Here is an 18,726-nt window from a genome sequence, read left to right as displayed (position 1 = left end):
AATCATTTAAATTCTTAGGAGAATTTTTTACAGCAAATTATTATAATGCCAACCTTGTACATGACAATATGAGCTCAGAGAAGTTCGGCATCTTTTCTAGGATTGCGCAGCTATCTGTTGTTAGCATGTGAAACCATAAAGGAGTTGGGCTCATAAAAAAGCAAGTTCTTCAGTTTAGGTATAGTTCTGGAGTATTGGGATTCCTTGATATTACTAACTTTTGCATGGTAAAGCTTTTTCCCTTTCTTAATTTCTCAGGGTACATAGTAGTTATTTAAGCTTATTAGGGCCATATGGTGCCACATAGGATCATTCATTCATTCTACAAGGCATTTGACAACAAATGCCAGGAGGAAAGATCGAACTGTATGCCAATCTGCACAAAGATCGTGAGACCCATGTTATATTTTTGATGGTGAAAAAAATATTATATGGTGAGGTGGAAATGAATATTTATTACTCTAGCTTTTTTCATTTCACATATTCTAATAAAATATAAATTATTAGCTAAGATAAACAAAATCCACATCTGCTGTTCAAAATGTTAATGAATTTAATCTGGCATTCCAATACTAAAAAAGATATTATTATTATTATTAAAGTAATGCAGAGATGTTTGAGCTTTATAGTTGAGTCCTAGGTTTCCCTTTCACCACAAAAGGAAGGCAAACATTAAGGAATTAGAAATACAAAGATTAACTTTCCTTAAAACAGAGGTAATTAAAATAAATGGCATAAGGAAGGTGTTATTAGGGGTAACAGGATTATAGAGGTGACATATTGCTTATACTGGCTGGTATCTTTTCTCTAGGTTAGTAATTTTCAGACAAATTAGGCTAATGTGGTTAAAGGAGGTTTGTGGATAAAATATGCACCACAGGGTGGGTGTAGCCAAGTCTCCTCCCAGAAGTCCAGGGGCACTTTGCTCTCATGCCTAAAGTCACTGGCAATGCCACAGACATCAAGAGGAGAAACCATGTATTTTCCCTGTCAGCCAAGGCTGCCATGTCATCAAAGGCATCTGAGAAGTTGTTTTTAGAAAAGTTACATCTTTTCAAGACTGTGTAAAATGATAGAAAAAATGAGCTCAACCAAATCATCATCAGATAACCACTTGTAAAAGTTTATCAGTTTTGTCCCCTAATACAAACTCTTTGCAGATGATGAGTAATTTGGGGGGGTGGGGAATAGGTTTACTTAGTATTTTCTTCGATGGGATACCAAATGAGGACATTTTAATTGCTGAAACTAACCAAAAGCATAAAGAAAAGATTCATTTTGAATTTTGTGCTTTTGGGGAGAAAAATCACATTAGAACTGGGGTGTGACCCAGTGGTAGAGCACTTGATTCTTAGGACCCTGGGTTCTCATCCCACCATGGCAAAAAAAGCAAAAGAAAACATGTGCAGAACAAATTAGTATATCCTGACGGTCGATCCAAAGCACAATAATTTCTAGTAGATACCTATTCCTTCTCAGGCAGAGATTAGCAAGCTGAAATTGAAATAATATTGGGTGATGATAATATAGCAAGGGAAGAAATCCATTCTTCATGAAAGGATTTGAAGTTTTTCAAAGATTTATACCCAGAAACATATTTTTTATGACTACATATTAATTTACAGTTTATTTTAAATATTTTGGTAAGTTACATCAAAGCTCTTTTTCACAATAATTATGTTCAAACACACTGTTGGATTTTAAAAAATGCTTTTACTTTTTAAGCATGGGGAAATAATGTCTTCTACATTAAAGTCATCAAATCCAATGCTCTTGGATTTTTCTGGGGTAGACTTATCAAATTCACAAACTCTCCTAGAACTAATGGAATTAGATTACCTTTGAATTCTCACCCCAACTTTGAATAGTCACTAATTCCTTTCTTTGCTCTTTTGGAGTTTGCAAAGGGGTCCACTAAAGCCTGAATTGATATAATTATTGGCTCAGATTGTTAGAGATCTAGGCCAGATGGCTATGGGTGTCTAAGTCCCAGTTGCTTATGGTAGTTTTCCTAGTTTGTCTATAGGGTTTGGGGACCAGCAATTTGAAAGGGCTACAAACTTGTAAAACAGTATTATTCATGGGGGCAGAATGTTCATCAGCGTGACCTAGTACTAAATACATTCATTACAGGCATTTCTATTCTGCACAATTTGCCACACAGCACTGGTTTCAGGAGGGGGAAAAAAAAAGACAATGGCTTATAAAATGCTTTTGAATGCCTAAAAAGAGGGAGAGTTCACGCTGAGACTCCTCTGCTTTCTTTTTTGCAAAGAACCTTCTTAGTGACTTTAGCTGAGCTCTGCTGAGAGTAAGAAAAGTGGAAAAATCAGAAAATTACTTTATATATATATATATGTACATATATATATGTTTCTGGGGGGCAAAATAGAAACTGAGAAAATAAATGGAAAAAAGCGACAGTGTGAAACAGCAAATATGTAAGTGGATGGAGTCAGCTGAGGAATAATGCAGCAGGTAGGAAAAAGCAGCAAGAATGGAGCCACAATGATAACTTAAAAGGAGTTGCAGAGCAGAAAGAACATCATAAATAATCATATTTTCAAATAAGAATAGCATATCAGTTTCTGTGACCTGGATAGAGCACAGCCTCCCGTGATATTTCCAGCATTTTGATGCACACAAAATGCAATTTTCAGCTCAGGCATTTTATTTGTCAGTGTAAACAAGCTTTTGGGTTCTTAAAAATACATATCTGAAAAGTATTTTCATAAATAATGCATATATTATAAAAATTTGACTTGTAAATGATTGAGTCCAAGTCCCCCCCAATATCATTGTGAAGACTCACCACGTATAGACAGGACTTTGGGGTAGAAATTGGCAAGCTAAACCATGAAATATCTTTTACCTAAGGTAAATAGGATTTTTTGAAGTGCAGGACAAAGAAATTCCATAAAGAATTTTGTCCAAACTCAGGAAAGGAATGACAGAAGGTGGAATTATATTGTTAATTAGTTCCAAATTCTGAGGTGTTCCTTTAAATCTTGCTAATTAAGAGAAATCAAGAGTGCATGATAGCCCTTTTCTTATCTTCAAAGAATAAAGATGAAAGAAAACAGAAAATGAAACCTCTTCCCTTGTTCTGTTCTTTAACACGGAGCCCCAAGAAAATCTGCTGGTGAACAGAGGAAGAGAAAGACCCAAGGATTTGCCGAGGGGGAGGGAAGGGGCGGTCTGCGAGGCATAATTAGAAGCAAGTTTTCAAATTTTATTAAATTCCTCCACCAACAAAATGCACTTAGAGGTATTTTAAGTTAAACCAGCACTTAAGGACGATGAAAAGCAAGACGATTGCATGTTTGTGGCAGAAGAAAGGGCAATTAAGAAAACAAGAACAATCTAAAGTGCCATCTAAATAAAGGCGACCAGAAGTTGATTTAAAGTTTTTCTTCTGTAATTTGTCTCCCCTTTGTCGTGGCACGCTCGGAGAAAGTGAATGCATTAGATTGAAAGGAGGGAGGGAGGAAGGAAGGGAGGGAAGAGCTCAGGAAGGGCGCCCACCTCCCAGCCCCTCGCCGGGTCCCCTCTCCCGCGCGCCCCGGCCCCGCCTTCCTCCTCCCGGGCTCCTCCATCCCTGCCCCGCTCCCACCCTCGGCTCGCGCCCTCCCTCGCTTTGGTGACTCCATCGGCTTTTGATTTGGAAGCTCGCTGATTGGCTGGAAACGATTCAACACACGCCGGGCAAGAGCTTTGTCTGAGTTGAAGTGAAGTTGTACAGATTTTCGACTGGAGTCAGCAATCACGGGTGTTTAGTCTGCAGCCGAGCAGAGAAAGGGAGAAAGAACCGCTCAGGGAAGAGACACTGCAGACTGCGCGGGCACCCTGCAATAGATGGATTCCGACTCCACAAGGGGGACCGCGACGCCGAGGTGACACTCTTCTGCCTGGAGAGAGAGGACAAACGGCCGAGCGAATGCAAGCACTGGACTCCCTGCCGAAATCTGGAAGTCGTGACACGGTGTGTATAAAACAAAAGTTTGCGAGCTATTAATTGCTGTGCGGGGTTATTAAGAGACGCTTTCAAGTTTCAAGTACCAAATGTCGCTTAGCTTTAAGTTGCCAAAGGAAGTTGAGGGGATTGCTTTGCCGTTTTAACTTGCTCTGTGAGGGAAATCTCAGAAACTGACCAATGCACCAAATGAATACTAAAATGCACTTTACATTTGCTTTTGCACTCCTGATCATGTCTCTCAACCGCGGTGTACTGGGCAAGAATTTGAAATACAGGATTTATGAGGAACAGAGGGTTGGATCGGTAATTGCAAGACTATCAGAGGATGTGGCTGATGTTTTATTGAAGCTCCCTAATCCTTCTGCTGTTCGTTTTCGAGCCATGCAAAGGGGGAATTCTCCTCTCCTGGTAGTAAATGAGAATACCGGGGAAATCAGCATAGGAGCTACAATCGACCGTGAGCAACTATGCCAGAAAAACTTGAACTGTTCCATAGAGTTTGATGTGATCACTCTACCCACAGAGCATCTGCAGCTCTTCCATATTGAAGTTGAAGTGCTGGATATTAATGACAATTCTCCCCAGTTTTCGAGATCTCTCATACCTATTGAGATATCTGAGAGCGCCGCAGTTGGGACTCGCATTCCCCTGGACAGTGCATTTGATCCAGATGTCGGGGAAAATGCCCTCCACACCTACTCCCTCTCAGCCAATGATTTTTTTAACATTGAGGTTCGGACCAGGACCGATGGAGCCAAGTATGCAGAACTCATAGTGGTCAGAGAGTTGGATCGGGAGCTGAAGTCCAGCTACGAGCTCCAGCTCACTGCCTCAGACATGGGAGTGCCTCAGAGGTCTGGTTCCTCCATACTGAAAATAAGCATTTCAGACTCCAATGACAACAGCCCTGCCTTTGAGCAGCAGTCTTATGTAATACAACTCTTGGAAAACTCCCCCGTGGGCACTTTGCTCCTGGATCTGAATGCCACTGATCCAGATGAGGGCGCTAATGGGAAGATCGTATATTCTTTCAGCAGTCATGTGTCTCCCAAAATTATAGAGACTTTCAAAATTGATTCAGAAAGAGGACATTTGACTCTTTTCAAGCAAGTGGATTATGAAATCACCAAATCCTATGAGATCGATGTTCAAGCTCAAGATTTGGGTCCAAATTCAATCCCAGCTCATTGCAAAATTATCATTAAGGTCGTAGATGTTAATGACAATAAACCTGAAATTAACCTAAACCTCATGTCACCTGGCAAAGAAGAAATATCTTATATTTTTGAAGGAGATCCTATTGAAACATTTGTTGCTTTGGTCAGGGTTCAAGACAAAGATTCTGGGTTGAATGGAGAAGTAGTCTGTAAGCTTCATGGACATGGTCATTTTAAACTTCAAAAGACTTATGAAAACAATTATTTAATCTTGACCAATGCCACACTGGATAGAGAAAAGAGATCTGAATATAGTTTGACTGTTATAGCCGAGGATAAGGGGACACCTAGTCTCTCTACAGTCAAACATTTTACTGTTCAAATCAATGATATCAATGACAATCCGCCACGCTTCCAGAGAAGCCGATATGAATTTGTAATCTCAGAGAATAACTCGCCAGGGGCATTTATCACGACTGTTACAGCCACAGATCCTGATCTTGGAGAAAATGGGCAAGTGACGTATACCATTTTGGAGAGCTTTATCCTGGGAAGTTCCATCACTACGTATGTAACCATTGACCCATCGAATGGCGCCATCTATGCCCTCAGAATCTTTGATCATGAAGAAGTGAGTCAGATCACTTTTGTGGTGGAAGCAAGAGATGGAGGGAGTCCGAAGCAACTCGTAAGCAATACCACAGTTGTGCTCACCATCATCGATGAAAATGACAATGTTCCTGTAGTTATAGGGCCTGCACTTCACAATAATACTGCAGAGATCTCCATCCCCAAAGGAGCTGAAAGTGGCTTTCATGTCACAAGAATAAGGGCGATTGACAGGGACTCTGGTGTGAATGCTGAACTCAGCTGCTCCATAGTAGCAGGTAATGAGGAGGGTATCTTTGTAATTGATCCACGATCATGTGACATCCATACCAATGTGAGCATGGAATCTGTTCCCTACACAGAATGGGAGCTCTCAGTCATCATCCAGGACAAAGGCAATCCTCAGCTGCATACCAAAGTCCTTCTGAAGTGCATGATCTTTGAATATGCAGAATCAGTGACGAGTACAGCAATGACTTCAGTCAGTCAGGCATCCCTGGATGTCTCCATGATTATAATTATTTCCTTAGGAGCAATTTGTGCAGTACTGTTGGTTATTATGGTGCTATTTGCAACTAGGTGTAACCGAGAAAAGAAAGACACTAGATCCTACAACTGCAGAGTAGCAGAATCAACTTACCAGCACCACCCAAAAAGACCATCCAGGCAGATTCACAAAGGGGACATCACATTGGTGCCTACCATCAATGGCACTCTGCCCATCAGATCTCATCACAGATCATCTCCATCTTCATCTCCTACCTTAGAAAGAGGGCAGATGGGCAGTCGCCAGAGTCACAACAGTCACCAGTCACTCAACAGTTTGGTGACAATCTCATCGAACCATGTGCCGGAGAATTTCTCATTAGAACTCACTCACGCCACTCCTGCTGTTGAGGTAAGATCATAAACTGCATAGATTCACTGACAGTGTCAGGTGTTACTGTTCAGAAGTTGTATATGTATCAGTTCTTAAATGTCTTCATTAATAAGTAACAATATGCAAATTAAGCAGGATTCAAGCTACATGTGTACATGTAGCAAATACACACGTCTTAGCACACTGCTTTCAGTTTTTCTTAAATAATTTATTTGCACATAATATGTATGATATTGAAAAATAAGCATGAAGCACATGAGGGACTATCTAATTATAGACCCCTCACTTCCCAGGTTAAGATGCAGCACCGCCGAAAGTTAAAGGGACTTAGTTTATTGTCATTGTTACAGTCTCTACTGAAAAAATAAAAAACTGAGGCCTCCAGCATCCCATCTCAGAGAATGTTTCATTTAGCCAACTTTGCAAATTTTTGGATATTATTTTAACTAGATGTTTTTACAATACATTTTACAGCATTTTCTAGATATCTTTGCAACTGACCACAGAGCAAGGAAATCAATCAGTTATTTAAAAGGCAGTCTTTCTAAAAAGTCAGTTGTACTATTAGGTCATCCAAATCTCCCTGGGATGTATTTCAGTTATATTTGGTGACTAGCTGCACAGCCTGCCACAATCCAGCATATGCAAATCTTAAAATGGAGATAACATGTTACATGACTTTGTATAAAATAACAGGAACTGTTTTTCTTTGCTTAAAGCCTGTGAGTACTTGGAGGTTTTTCCAGGAATCAGTTCTGTGTATTTGGTTTCCAGCAGGTCTCCCAGCTTCTTTCCATGCTTCACCAAGGGCAATATCAGCCAAGGCCAAGTTTTCGAGGAAACAAATACTCCAGGAGTTATAGGTATGCATTATCCCTGTGTTACCTGTTATGTCTCAGATAACATAAATGCTGAAGAGTAAAAACCATATTTTCTGTGATTGATGTTTCTAGATATGCCCTTCAAGACATGGACAAATTTAGCTTGAAAGACAGTGGCCGGGGTGACAGTGAAGCAGGAGACAGTGATTATGATTTGGGGCGAGACTCTCCAATAGACAGACTGCTGGGTGAGGGATTCAGTGACCTGTTTCTCACAGATGGAAGAATTCCAGCAGGTAAGAGAGTAATGACAGATAACTCTTTATTTCTAGGTCTACTCTAATACCAGTAAAATGAATATTTCTCCAGTGCTTCTATTTCTTCTTTATTTGTCCTTTGCATGAAGTATCTGTATCTGCATACTACCAGCAATGAACAGAATTGACACACTTTTAAATTATCTTCTTAAAATTCATAGTGAGCAGTTGGGAGAGAAGCAGTGAACGTGCGAGCTTAATAAAACAAGAAAGAAGGGGTGGGAGGGAAGAATAGAAAACCAGGCCACTTCCCTCCTCTTTCTACTCTATCCAGTGAGCCTTAGGACACTCTTGAGCAATTCTTTATAAAATTACTGGGTGGTTGTTTTTATTCAGTCTGTTTTGGTGCCTAGTGGTGAACTGGACTATAATTTGAAAGATGCATTTCCTGTGATGGGAACCAACTCACAAAATCAGAGACTAAAATACACCAGAAAGGGTACACTTTAAGCACTAAAAATAAGAGAAAGAATGCATTTTGTAGGTGGTGAGCGTAGAATTTCTTGCTACCTTTCATTTTATGTCTGTACTGTGATGTCTGAGAACAGGGATCCAGAGCGCACAGCTAGGTGGGGGAGATCCTGTTAGGTTTTGAACCTGAGATTTTCCTCAGTTTCCCTTCTCTGTAATTGTACCAGAGAAACTGAAACAACCGAGTAAATGCTGACTACATCATTGTAGCAATTCTATTCCTAAAGGCTACAATGTTAAATTGATTTGCAGGACCATAGGAGGTTTCTTTCAGCTATATCCCTAACTTCTTTGAAGGTTGAGCAAATGACTGCCATTTGACAGATGAAAGAATGGTAGAACAGCATTCCATGGCTCATCTTGGTTCTGCCTAACATATTTTCCAAACACAGATAAATCAGGAAGTACAGAAAATAAACACAGCTTTTATAAGTTGTAGAAGTCATGGTGGCAGGATTCCAGAGCAGCAGAGGCAGCAGGAATGGTTATCAGCTATGCCCCAGGGATGACTCTGGGCCTAGGCTCAGCACTCCAGGCTTACTGGAGTTCTTAACGGGCATTTCCTGCATTGACACCGGCATTATTTGTCGTGGTGGTGGCTACAGGATGTTCGTACCTTTTTTTTTTTTTTTTTTTTTTTTAAATTTGAAAACCAAACCTCATAAAGGTTAGAAAATGGATCCTATATCAGACATTTTATACAAGGTAGATGGGAGATTTGAACCAATCTCCACCCTCTTAAACACTACCCTAGCACATATATAGAGTAACAGTTCTTTCTCTCTTAATAAACTATTTGTTTTTATATCCTAAGGACTTACTAGCCTCCCTGTTACTGCTAAATGTCGCTTATTTATGTTGTTTAGCAATGGGAAGGAGGAGGCATTACTATCAGGATGAATATACAGAAAGGAAGGCCTATGTGTGCCCAGTTATCCGTGTTTTTAAAAAATTAACAGACTCCATAGACCAATTTGAGAGAGAAATCTCTGACTAGATATGACCTTAGACACCTTACTCAAAAACAATCAGTTTTATTATTCTTACTTGGATAATGAAGGAGCTGACTGAGTTTCCATGACTTATGATATATAATTCTCACAGAACCCCACCCTTGAAAAACATAAGTAATATTATCTCAAAAAAATACACAATGTGCATAATATCAATATTGTATCAATATTGAAATAGTAAAATTTGTATGAAGTTGTTCATTAAAATTTAAGTTTTTCATCAGAGTACAGTGAAGAAGAAACTGCCCCTAGATAGATAATCTTGTCATTTTTGGGACAAAATTATGCTTTTTAAATTCTAAAAGCATGTAATTCTAATGACTAATCATAAGTCTATTTTTTATTTTCCATTTTTTATAATTTTTTTTTTTTTTTTTTTTTTTTTTTTAATTTTTGGTGCCAGGGATTGAATCCAGAGCCTCACGCACATGGTCCAGAGCTAAGCACATGGTCCTCCACTTAGCTACATGTCCAACCCATATATGTACTTTTTTCTTTTTCTTTTTTTAATTTCATGAAGAGGTGAAGACTCCTCTTTTATTGTTTCCTCTGTTTTCAACTCTACCACCTCTATATATTCATGGTAGAAGAGTTATGTACCAAGTGAATAATAATGATAAATGTTAAGGATTAAAACATTGGACAATAAATAGGCAAGGACTCTAGAAAAACAGTGTGTCTTGTTTAGTGAGTGACTTTGAGCTCCATCCATGTCACATTTGTTTTCAAAATGAGGAGTCACCATGAATCATTCCACTAACTTGTAGACAAACCTTTAAAAAAAACATTCCATAGTTATACAATCACACAATCCAGGAATATAATCAGAATCCTTTGGTTAGTGCATGACGTTGTTTTATAGTAGATCATATTATAAAAGATACATTTTCACCTCACTAGCAACCTGTCTCGGTATGGTGTATGGTGTTAGCTCTTCTGGAGGCACAGAGCTCCAGGAAGTCACTCAAGGTCCACCTGGGGAGCATATTCACATTTGGCCAGCATAGATGGCAATGTGCAAATTGAGTACCTATAGATGGTTCCCCTTAATTACGTGAACCATTTTGATTATTCCGATTATTATTCATCCTAACCAACCTCCAGAGGCACATTGAGGTATAGAATTTGTCCAGTGTAAATGTGAATTCCTGGGAAATAGTCTAAGAAGAGAAAAATGTAAGTCCACATCTGAATGTCATTAGCAGAGTTCAGGACCGTTTTCTCTAAAGCATGTATATTTTTAGGATTTAAGTATCTTATTCCAACTGTTCTTCTGCATTAGCCTGTGAACAAATATAGATTATGTTATGCTGCATTGCTTGCCAAAAGGGAGGGTCATTCCTGGTCACTCATTCTTTTAGTTCCCACACAAATACACTGCACTCTGAGCATTTTTGTGTGTTGGCTCATGTTTGTCAACTATTTTCTTTCTTATTCATTCAACTTTGAACTATAATACTAAGCATATGTCTACAAAATCTCCCTTTTCCCTATGTATTTTGCTGTGCCAGGATGATGATTTTCTTTCTTTTGATGCTCTTTCTTCACTGAGTCCACTCTGCTTTTTTCAGGCTGCTTGTTCCTAACGACATCCGCTTTCACTTCTTCCTTTTCTCCTTTCTTGGCATGTCTTCAGCATCTTCTAGTTTGACACTTCAGGCTTTTATGACCTCATTTGCTACCCTTGACTCAAAACTAGATCTTAAGCCTTTTGAGGGCAGGATGCTCTTCATGTGTTGTGGGTTCTTAGTAGATAAATGATTGATCACCCAAGCACTAATGGCTTGATAGAAGCTTGGCATGTTTTGTTTTTGTGCTTTCCTTCCCACCTTTACAATAGGGTGCAGTGACAAATCCGTAGTCATGTGATGGTAAAGAAGAACCTCTTTTTCCACCCTGCCCCCATCCCCCAAGGAAACTTTACCATTTGGCCAGCTTTCAAGGAGTAACAGAACAATTAGATACTTGCCAGTGAATTCTGATCCCTGGAATGTGGGATGGGACCTTTGTAGCTGAATTATGTCTACACTGAAAATCTTTTCCAACAGTTGAGTCTCCAGGGAAAAGATGGAAAATATCAATGAAATTTCAAGAAACACTCTCTTCTCCATCCCTTCTCCTCCTCTTCCTCCTTATTCTCTCTTTCTTTTCCTCTCTCTCTTTCTCTTATTATCTTTGCTATCTTTAGTCATTCTTCTTCACTTTTCATATTAATTTTCATTTTAAAGAGTTGATTTATTTATTTATAATTAAAGGTCCATTTATTTATTGTGGTGGAGTTATAAATAGCATTCACTGTTTAAAGAGAATTCCTATGATCAAAATAATTTTTGAGTGTGAACTGTAAGATTGTGTTAATCACCCAGGTTTTGTTTTGTTCTGTTTTTGTGTTTTATTGCTGGTTACACGTTCATTGATTGTGTTCAGATCTCTAGGAAACTTGATCATGTTCAGGATTCTTAGAAGCTTATGTAACCCCCCCCCCACACACACACACACACACACTCCATCATTAAACTTTAAAACCAAACAAAACCAATCAAGCAATCAAAGGAGTCCTTCCCAAGCCTAAAACCACAGAGTTAAAGGCCAGGAAAACAAATGAAGAGATGTCAGCAGGTCTGGTCTCCTTCCTTTTGACAGGATGTGAATCAGACAGTGTGTACAGGTTCCATTTCCATTTTCAGAAACCCAAGGAATTAAGGAGAAAAAAAAGCATTACCTCTATGCGAGTCATTTCACTGATGAGAAAACCCCATTGCTATATAAGGTTTCCAGTTACTTTCAACTCGCTTTGCTGCTGACCACATCAAATCATCCTTTGGTACATATTTGCAAGTAGTAATCAAGGTATCTAAGTCTGAGGAAATCAAGGTACCTAAGTCTGCTGTGATTCTTCAGTCACCCTTGCTTATTTGAATTTAATGGGTCTAAATACAAAGTGACATAATGCTGATCCACGCATGTCCCCGGCCCGTGCTGTTTGTATTCGCACTTCTCTGCAGTTCCCCACACTGCAACGTACATCTGTTGTATTTCCAGCCTTCTTAGCCTCCCAGCTATTTCCCTCACAACACTTGTTCTCATTTTTGTTTCTCCAGTTTTCCCCTTTTCCATGAATAATTGAGGTCCAGGGGGCGTTTAGGAACAGAATTATCTTGAAGGTTCCAGGGATGAAGAAGAGTGATTTCCTCATCTTTAGATGAAGACCATTATTTTTCTTTTCCTGAAACTCAAACTTGCTTTCTTTACTTTTCATCAGAAAGCACATAGTGAATGTATATTCTGTGCAGATAATTCACCGGGTGGTGGGGAGACCACAGCCAGCACAGTGGATGACTTCTGTCCCTGCCACGGGGACTGGCCTTCCTCAAAAGCCATCCCTTTTGAGCAGGGAAGTTGGAAGGAAGAAACCTTTCTGAAGTAGCTAGATCTATAAACATAGCTCTGAATATACTGATATGGCTAATATCAATCCAATTTTCTTTCAAATTTAAGGGATCTCAGCATTGTCCAAAATTCTGCTCTAACATGAAATCATGATTCTGAAAAGACCTCACTTCTGAAACAAATGGATGGTTTCTGGAGTATAATTTTTTTTTTTTTTTTTTTTTTTTTTTTTTTTTTGCCGTGCTGGGTATCGAACCCAGGGCCTTGTGTTTGCAAGGCAAGCACTTTACCGACTGAGCTATCTCCCCAGCCCTCATGTCTATTGTTTACACTGAGTGTGACCACTCATATTCCCAGAGGGCATCAGGGTGTCTACAAGAACCGAGTAATGGAGTTTTCATATTCTTTGACTTTGGTGACATTTCCATGCATTTGACTATTAGTATATTTTGAAGTTTTAAAAAAAATTCATAACAGGGTAACTGCAGATGACAATAGTTAAGGATAATTTTCACTACTATCTCAAGTAATAAGTCAATAAATAAATTATAAAACCTTTGAGAGAGGCTAACAAGGATAATTACCTGATAGCCAATTATATTTTCAGTGATTCTGTTCAAGCTAAAGCAGGTCAGATAAACCTCAATATCAAGAAAGTTATCAGTGAAGGATCATCTGGTAGTATTCTAAAGTTAAGGATTTCACCTTCAAAGTTGACTTTAAAAAAAAAAAAATTTTTATTTGTAGATGGACACAATACCTTTATTTTATTTACTTATTTTTATGTGGTGCTGAGGATCGACCTTAGTGCCTCACACATGCCAGGCAAGCGCTATACCACTGAGCCACCATCCCAGACCTTAAAGCTGACTCTTTAAAATCATGTCCAGCTTGTATTTCCATGAACTAAAACATGGAAACATCTTAGATGTTTTCCAGTCATTTTCATGTATAAATTATCCATTCATTGCTCATTATTTAAGTAGAGAATATTCCTGAGAAGTATGAGTGATAACCCCCATTTCCTCATTTAATAAGGGAGAAAAAAAAAATATATATATATATATACCAGCTGTTATGACTTACGGAGGTCTATAAAAATTGTATTCAAATTAAAACCCTAACTGTGGTCCAGCTAATGTGTCTCAGAGCAGGTAGTTTAAACCTCTTTCATTGTATCTAAATTAAAAAAAAAAAAAAAAAAAAAAAAAAAAAAAGCGTTTTCCCACCATTTGGAGGCATGCTCCCTCTAGTAACCAACTCTCCATGCTTTTCCTCGAGTGCAGCGATGAGGCTGTGCACGGAAGAGTGCAGAGTCCTGGGCCACTCGGACCAGTGCTGGATGCCGCCGCTGCCCTCGCCTTCGTCGGACTACAGGAGCAACATGTTCATCCCTGGGGAGGAGTTCCCCTCGCAGCCGCAGCAGCAGCATCCCCAGAGCCTGGAGGACGACCCCCAGGCCGCAGAGGCCGGCGAGAAGAAGAGCTTCTCCACCTTCGGGAAGGACTCCCCAAACGACAAGGACACTGGGGACACCAGCACGTCCTCCCTGCTCTCGGAAATGAGCAGCGTGTTCCAGCGCCTCCTGCCCCCGTCCCTGGACACCTACGCCGAGTGCGGCGAGCTGGATCGCTCCAACTCGCTGGAGCGCCGGAAGGGACCCGCGCCAGCCAAATCCGTGGGTTACCCCGCGGGGGTGGCCGCCTGGGCCGCCAGCACCCACTTCCAGAATCCCGCCAACAACGCGGGGCCCCAGCTGGGAGCTCACTCCAGCGTGCAGCCTTCGTCCAAGTGGCTGCCGGCCATGGAGGAGATCCCTGAAAATTACGAAGAGGATGATTTTGACAATGTGCTCAACCACCTGAATGACGGCAAGCACGAACTCATGGATGCCAGCGAGCTGGTGGCCGAGATTAACAAACTGCTCCAAGACGTGCGCCAGAGCTAGGAGATTTTGGCCAAGCATTTTTTTCTTTCCATATATATATATGGAAAATAGGGGACAGGAAAAGCCCTGAAAGAACTGGCGTTGCCAAATAGTTGCATTTATCATAAATGTGTCTGTGTATATTGAATATTAAATACTGTATTTTCGTATGTACACAATGCAAGTGTGATTATTTTAATCTGTATTTTAAAAATACATTTGTACCTTATATTTATGTGTAATTTAACAAACAAATTTTATTTTTTTACTCCCATGACAAACATGTCTTTCCTAATCATGTAGAAATTAGCCACTGTTTCAATCTGATATACTACTCAACCACAAAGTGTAAAGGTACTGCTTAGATTAGTTAAGCTGGGGTGGAATTATTATGTCCTAGGAACAACCCCACTAATGCATTGCGTAATTCTTAGTTCCATTAAGCTTTCCATCTTTTTTTTTTTTTTTCAACGCTTTAAAAAATTAAGCGTTGGTAAGCTATTTTATTATTATTTTCACTGCTCTCTGGTAACTCCTACAGTTCAACTCTCACAGCAAAACTGAAGAAAGAAGTAAAATTTTATTTGAGGACTAGAAAGCATCTGAAGAATATTTATGAGACGACTATTTGAAATGAATTTTTTGGATCATGATGTAAACAGGAATAAAGTCAATTTTTTTCTAACCCTCAGGCCCATGCAGGACATCACACTGGCCTGGTCTTAAGAGTATTGTAGTGAATTTATAATTAAGGCAAACAGTGGATTTCATTCCATACTTGTAATATGAGATGCCATCAGAGGAAATGGAATTTGTCCTTTAAATGGATAGCAGTATGCATTCTAACAGTGCCAAGTATTAATGGACAAAGTTATGCCCGTGTCCCTCACAGTGTAGTAAATATAATTGATCTATTTTGAAACCATCCTATTTCATCTTTCCTTCTCCTCTCACAATACTTGAACATTTTTATCCTTTGCAATGTTTTTGTTTGCTATAACTATTCACTTTTAGCTTTTGTCTTCAGTGCATGACTTCATATTTTGTTATATTTTTAGTATATGAACATTTATAAAAATCACATTTTTCTTATTGCAATTTTGTTCTATTTGTTGTGTGACAAATGAGAAGTTCTTTATTTATTGTGCTGTTATCTCTCTGTGTGGAATGCCTTGGTAAGAGAGATCCTTATTATGACTATTATCATTTATGATCAAGCTTCTATTAATGTTATTTCTATTCGTACACTATCTTGATTGTACTCTCCAGAAAATTTTACTGTCAGTGAAAATAAAAGGAAAATTAAAGTAAAGCTAAGGAGCTGTCCATAAGTCAGAGTCCTGTTCCTATATATGTGTTGGAAAGGTTTATATGCCCCTTACCCTCCTGAGAAGGTGACCCAGTGCTGGCTCTCAAATAATAGAGAGGAGACATCCAATTGGCTTGGCAAACAAGAACAACAGTGGAAATGAATTTGACATCTGTCTTGGGAATGAAATTGTGGATCACATTTCAACTAGTTTAAATAAATGTATTTGGAATGTAAAGATGAAAAAAAGAGAAAGAATAACTATTAAAGTATTCATATCACACACACACACACACACACACACACACCACATATGCTTTCTCAGAACATTTTGTATTAAGTTGTAGAAGAAAAAAAGTATCCAACAATTTTTCCAACAGGCTAAAATATCCTTCTTAGCTTACCAGCAGAGAATTAAAATCCTAAGACGTTTAAGTAACCTAAAAGTGGCTAAAACTAAGATATCTGAATTCTCAAATGAGTACCACATTAAATAGAATGTATTATCTCTTTCAAAAGGCACATTTGCCTTCATTGGAGGGACTGCAATTACAAGTGAAATTTCAGTTTATTTTTCAGTAGATTACACACACAAATGCTAACCACATTTAAATACATTTTGCCTTTCAACTTCACTTCTTTTCAGTACATACTATCATTAAGGAAAAGACTTTTATAACCTCGCTGCTCTTAATTTAAGCATGAACAGTAAATGAGGAACCAAAGCCGGAAATAGATATTTTGAATATGTGAAGTAAATAAAATGCAGTGTTATATTCAATGAAAAATTGTTGTCTATTGTTTTTATACCATTCCGTGTCACCAACTCCTTGCTTTTCCAGTCCTTTTTTAAAATTATTGCTTCCTCTGTCCACCATTTAGAGAAATATTAGTGTAGGATTTTAGTTTTCATTCACATTCCTTTTATTAGTCATATGTATACACACACACATATGTATGTGTGTATATATATATATATATATATATAATATATATATACTTTTTTCTTGGGTCAGGGATTGAACTAGGGGTACTCAACCACTGAGCCACATCCCCAGCCCTATATATATATATATTTTTTTTTTTTTTTTTTTTAATTTTTAATTTTGAGACAGGGTCTTGCTAAGTTGCTTAGGGCCTCACCAAGTTGCTGAGGCTGACTTTGAACTTGGGATCCTCCTGCTTCAGCCTCATAAACTGCTGGGATTACAGGCATCGGGGATTACAGGCGTGTGCCACCACACCTGACTACTAGTAATATTTTAGGAAAAGCAGTTATGTCTGAATTTACCACAGCAGTTGAAACTTTCAAGTTTATGTCTCCTCTTTTTTGATATCATACCTCTCTTCAGACTGAAACAAACAAAAAAGCAATTGAAAGTTCCTTTCTCCACTCATTATTCCTTAATCCCTTTGGCCTCACTGGATTCTTTTAAATGTTCTTCAGCGATAATCATCTATTAAAGGAATTATCTTCCATAAATGTAATTCAACATTACATCTGTTGCTTACAAATCCTCTTTTAAATGCTTGTTTATAGAATGATTAGAATTAGCTTTCTTCAAATTATTAAAGTTATTAACATTATTATTCACTTATTCATTTCTTTCTTAGTATTAAACGGATGGGGCTTAAAACTTTGTTAATCATTGAAATTCTTCTCTTTTCATGTGCATATCAAATTTACCCTTTACTGTTAGGTAAATATTAAGGCAAAGTCTGGATGAGTTTTCATATTGGAGGCACTGATTTGATCACATTTATGAAAATCAGCTTAGTGTCCTTGTTCTGTTTGTTTAGTACTAATGTCCTAAAATACTCGGAGTTTTATTATTGATGTGTTATAATTCAAAGAAGCCCCCAAAGTCAAGCAATTTTACAATAAATTATTTGCATGGGAGGAAAGTACATTATCTGGTATGGCCACTTTCAATCCTGTGTAATCTCATATTTGGACATTCATTTTTTTTTTTATGTAATTTCCCCTTGTATTTCATAAGTTGGTATACCCTTTCAAAAAAAAACCAATTCAGGGCTGTTGAAAATGTTTTTATATTTCCATTCAATTCGGGATATTTTGTTAATGTATCATCACATCATTGACAATTAAGGAGAGTGAATTCTGAATCAGCAATATATAAAATAAAAATCAAATCATTTGAAGTCTTAAAGATTTATGACAAGTTTCAAAAACAATTTGAAAAGTGTGGGTATCTCAAAAGAGTTAGCATTTTTGAACTTCTTAATTGCAGGTTAAACTCATAAAACAAAACTTCCCTTAGGTTTGTAAGCTGTCTTATGTTGTGAAAGTGTAAGATACCAAGAAAATTGTAATTATTTATAATGCATTAGGATTTCTCTAACTGTGATTGATAGAAATAATTATATGTGCTTACGTAAGTTAAAGTTTTAATTTGATAAATTAGGCTATTTGGGTCACTGAAGAATCAGTTCAGCTAAATACCTAGAACAAAAACGTTTTTTCTGAAATAACTGAATATCTATAGCACTACATTGTGATTAAAAACTTTATTGCCAAAATGTATTTCATTTATCTGTATAACTGGAGTCATAGTCAAGTATATATTCTTAATACTAGAACAAAGATGGATTGCTAATATAGTCTGAACAACAACAACAACAAAATACTGCATAGACACTGTATAACAGATGTGAAAGTAGTGTATATTCCTCATTAATTTATTACATTTTTATTATATGCTTGCTTATACAGTTTGAGGAGCTGTTAAAAAATTTATGAGAGCTGGCATCACAAAAATTGCTACCAAAATTTACATACTTTCTGACTTTTTAAAATTGCAATAACACATCCTATTTTGGCATTTTAAAATAATA

General features: G+C 38.0%; 1 protein-coding gene across 4 annotated transcripts; it reads left to right on the top strand.

The window, feature by feature from the left end:
- Positions 1-3,683: 3,683 nt before the first annotated feature.
- Positions 3,684-15,873, top strand: PCDH18 (protocadherin 18). Of its 4 annotated transcripts, XM_079153805.1 has the most exons (5): positions 3,687-3,982; positions 4,238-6,640; positions 7,397-7,485; positions 7,576-7,739; positions 13,921-15,873. In XM_079153805.1, the coding sequence occupies exons 1-5, from the start codon at positions 3,938-3,940 to the stop codon at positions 14,580-14,582; spliced, it is 3,363 nt and encodes a 1,120-aa protein (XP_079009931.1). In that variant the 5' UTR covers positions 3,687-3,937; the 3' UTR covers positions 14,583-15,873. The 4 variants fall into 4 exon arrangements, with proteins under 4 accessions (XP_079009932.1, XP_079009931.1, XP_079009929.1 ...); XM_079153806.1 differs by having other exon boundaries at positions 3,684-6,640; positions 13,916-14,059; XM_079153803.1 differs by having other exon boundaries at positions 3,687-6,640.
- The last annotated feature ends 2,853 nt before the right edge of the window (positions 15,874-18,726 follow it).

Source organism: Sciurus vulgaris (genome assembly GCF_902686455.1).
Source record: "Sciurus vulgaris genome assembly, chromosome: 9".
Lineage (NCBI taxonomy): Eukaryota > Metazoa > Chordata > Mammalia > Rodentia > Sciuridae > Sciurus > Sciurus vulgaris.
The sequence above is the reverse complement of the archived record's forward strand: the minus strand, read 5'-3'. Positions and strand labels throughout refer to the sequence as shown.

What these genes read in the sequence shown, in the direction of transcription:
- PCDH18 (XM_079153803.1), top strand. Translation starts at nt 4,154, where the DNA reads ATGCACCAAATGAATACTAAAATGCACTTTACATTTGCTTTTGCACTC. An exon ending in AAATACTCCAGGAGTTATAG is followed by an intron (nt 7,486 to 7,575) that starts GTATGCATTATC and finishes TGATGTTTCTAG; the next exon opens with ATATGCCCTTCAAGACATGG. An exon ending in AGATGGAAGAATTCCAGCAG is followed by an intron (nt 7,740 to 13,920) that starts GTAAGAGAGTAA and finishes CCTCGAGTGCAG; the next exon opens with CGATGAGGCTGTGCACGGAA.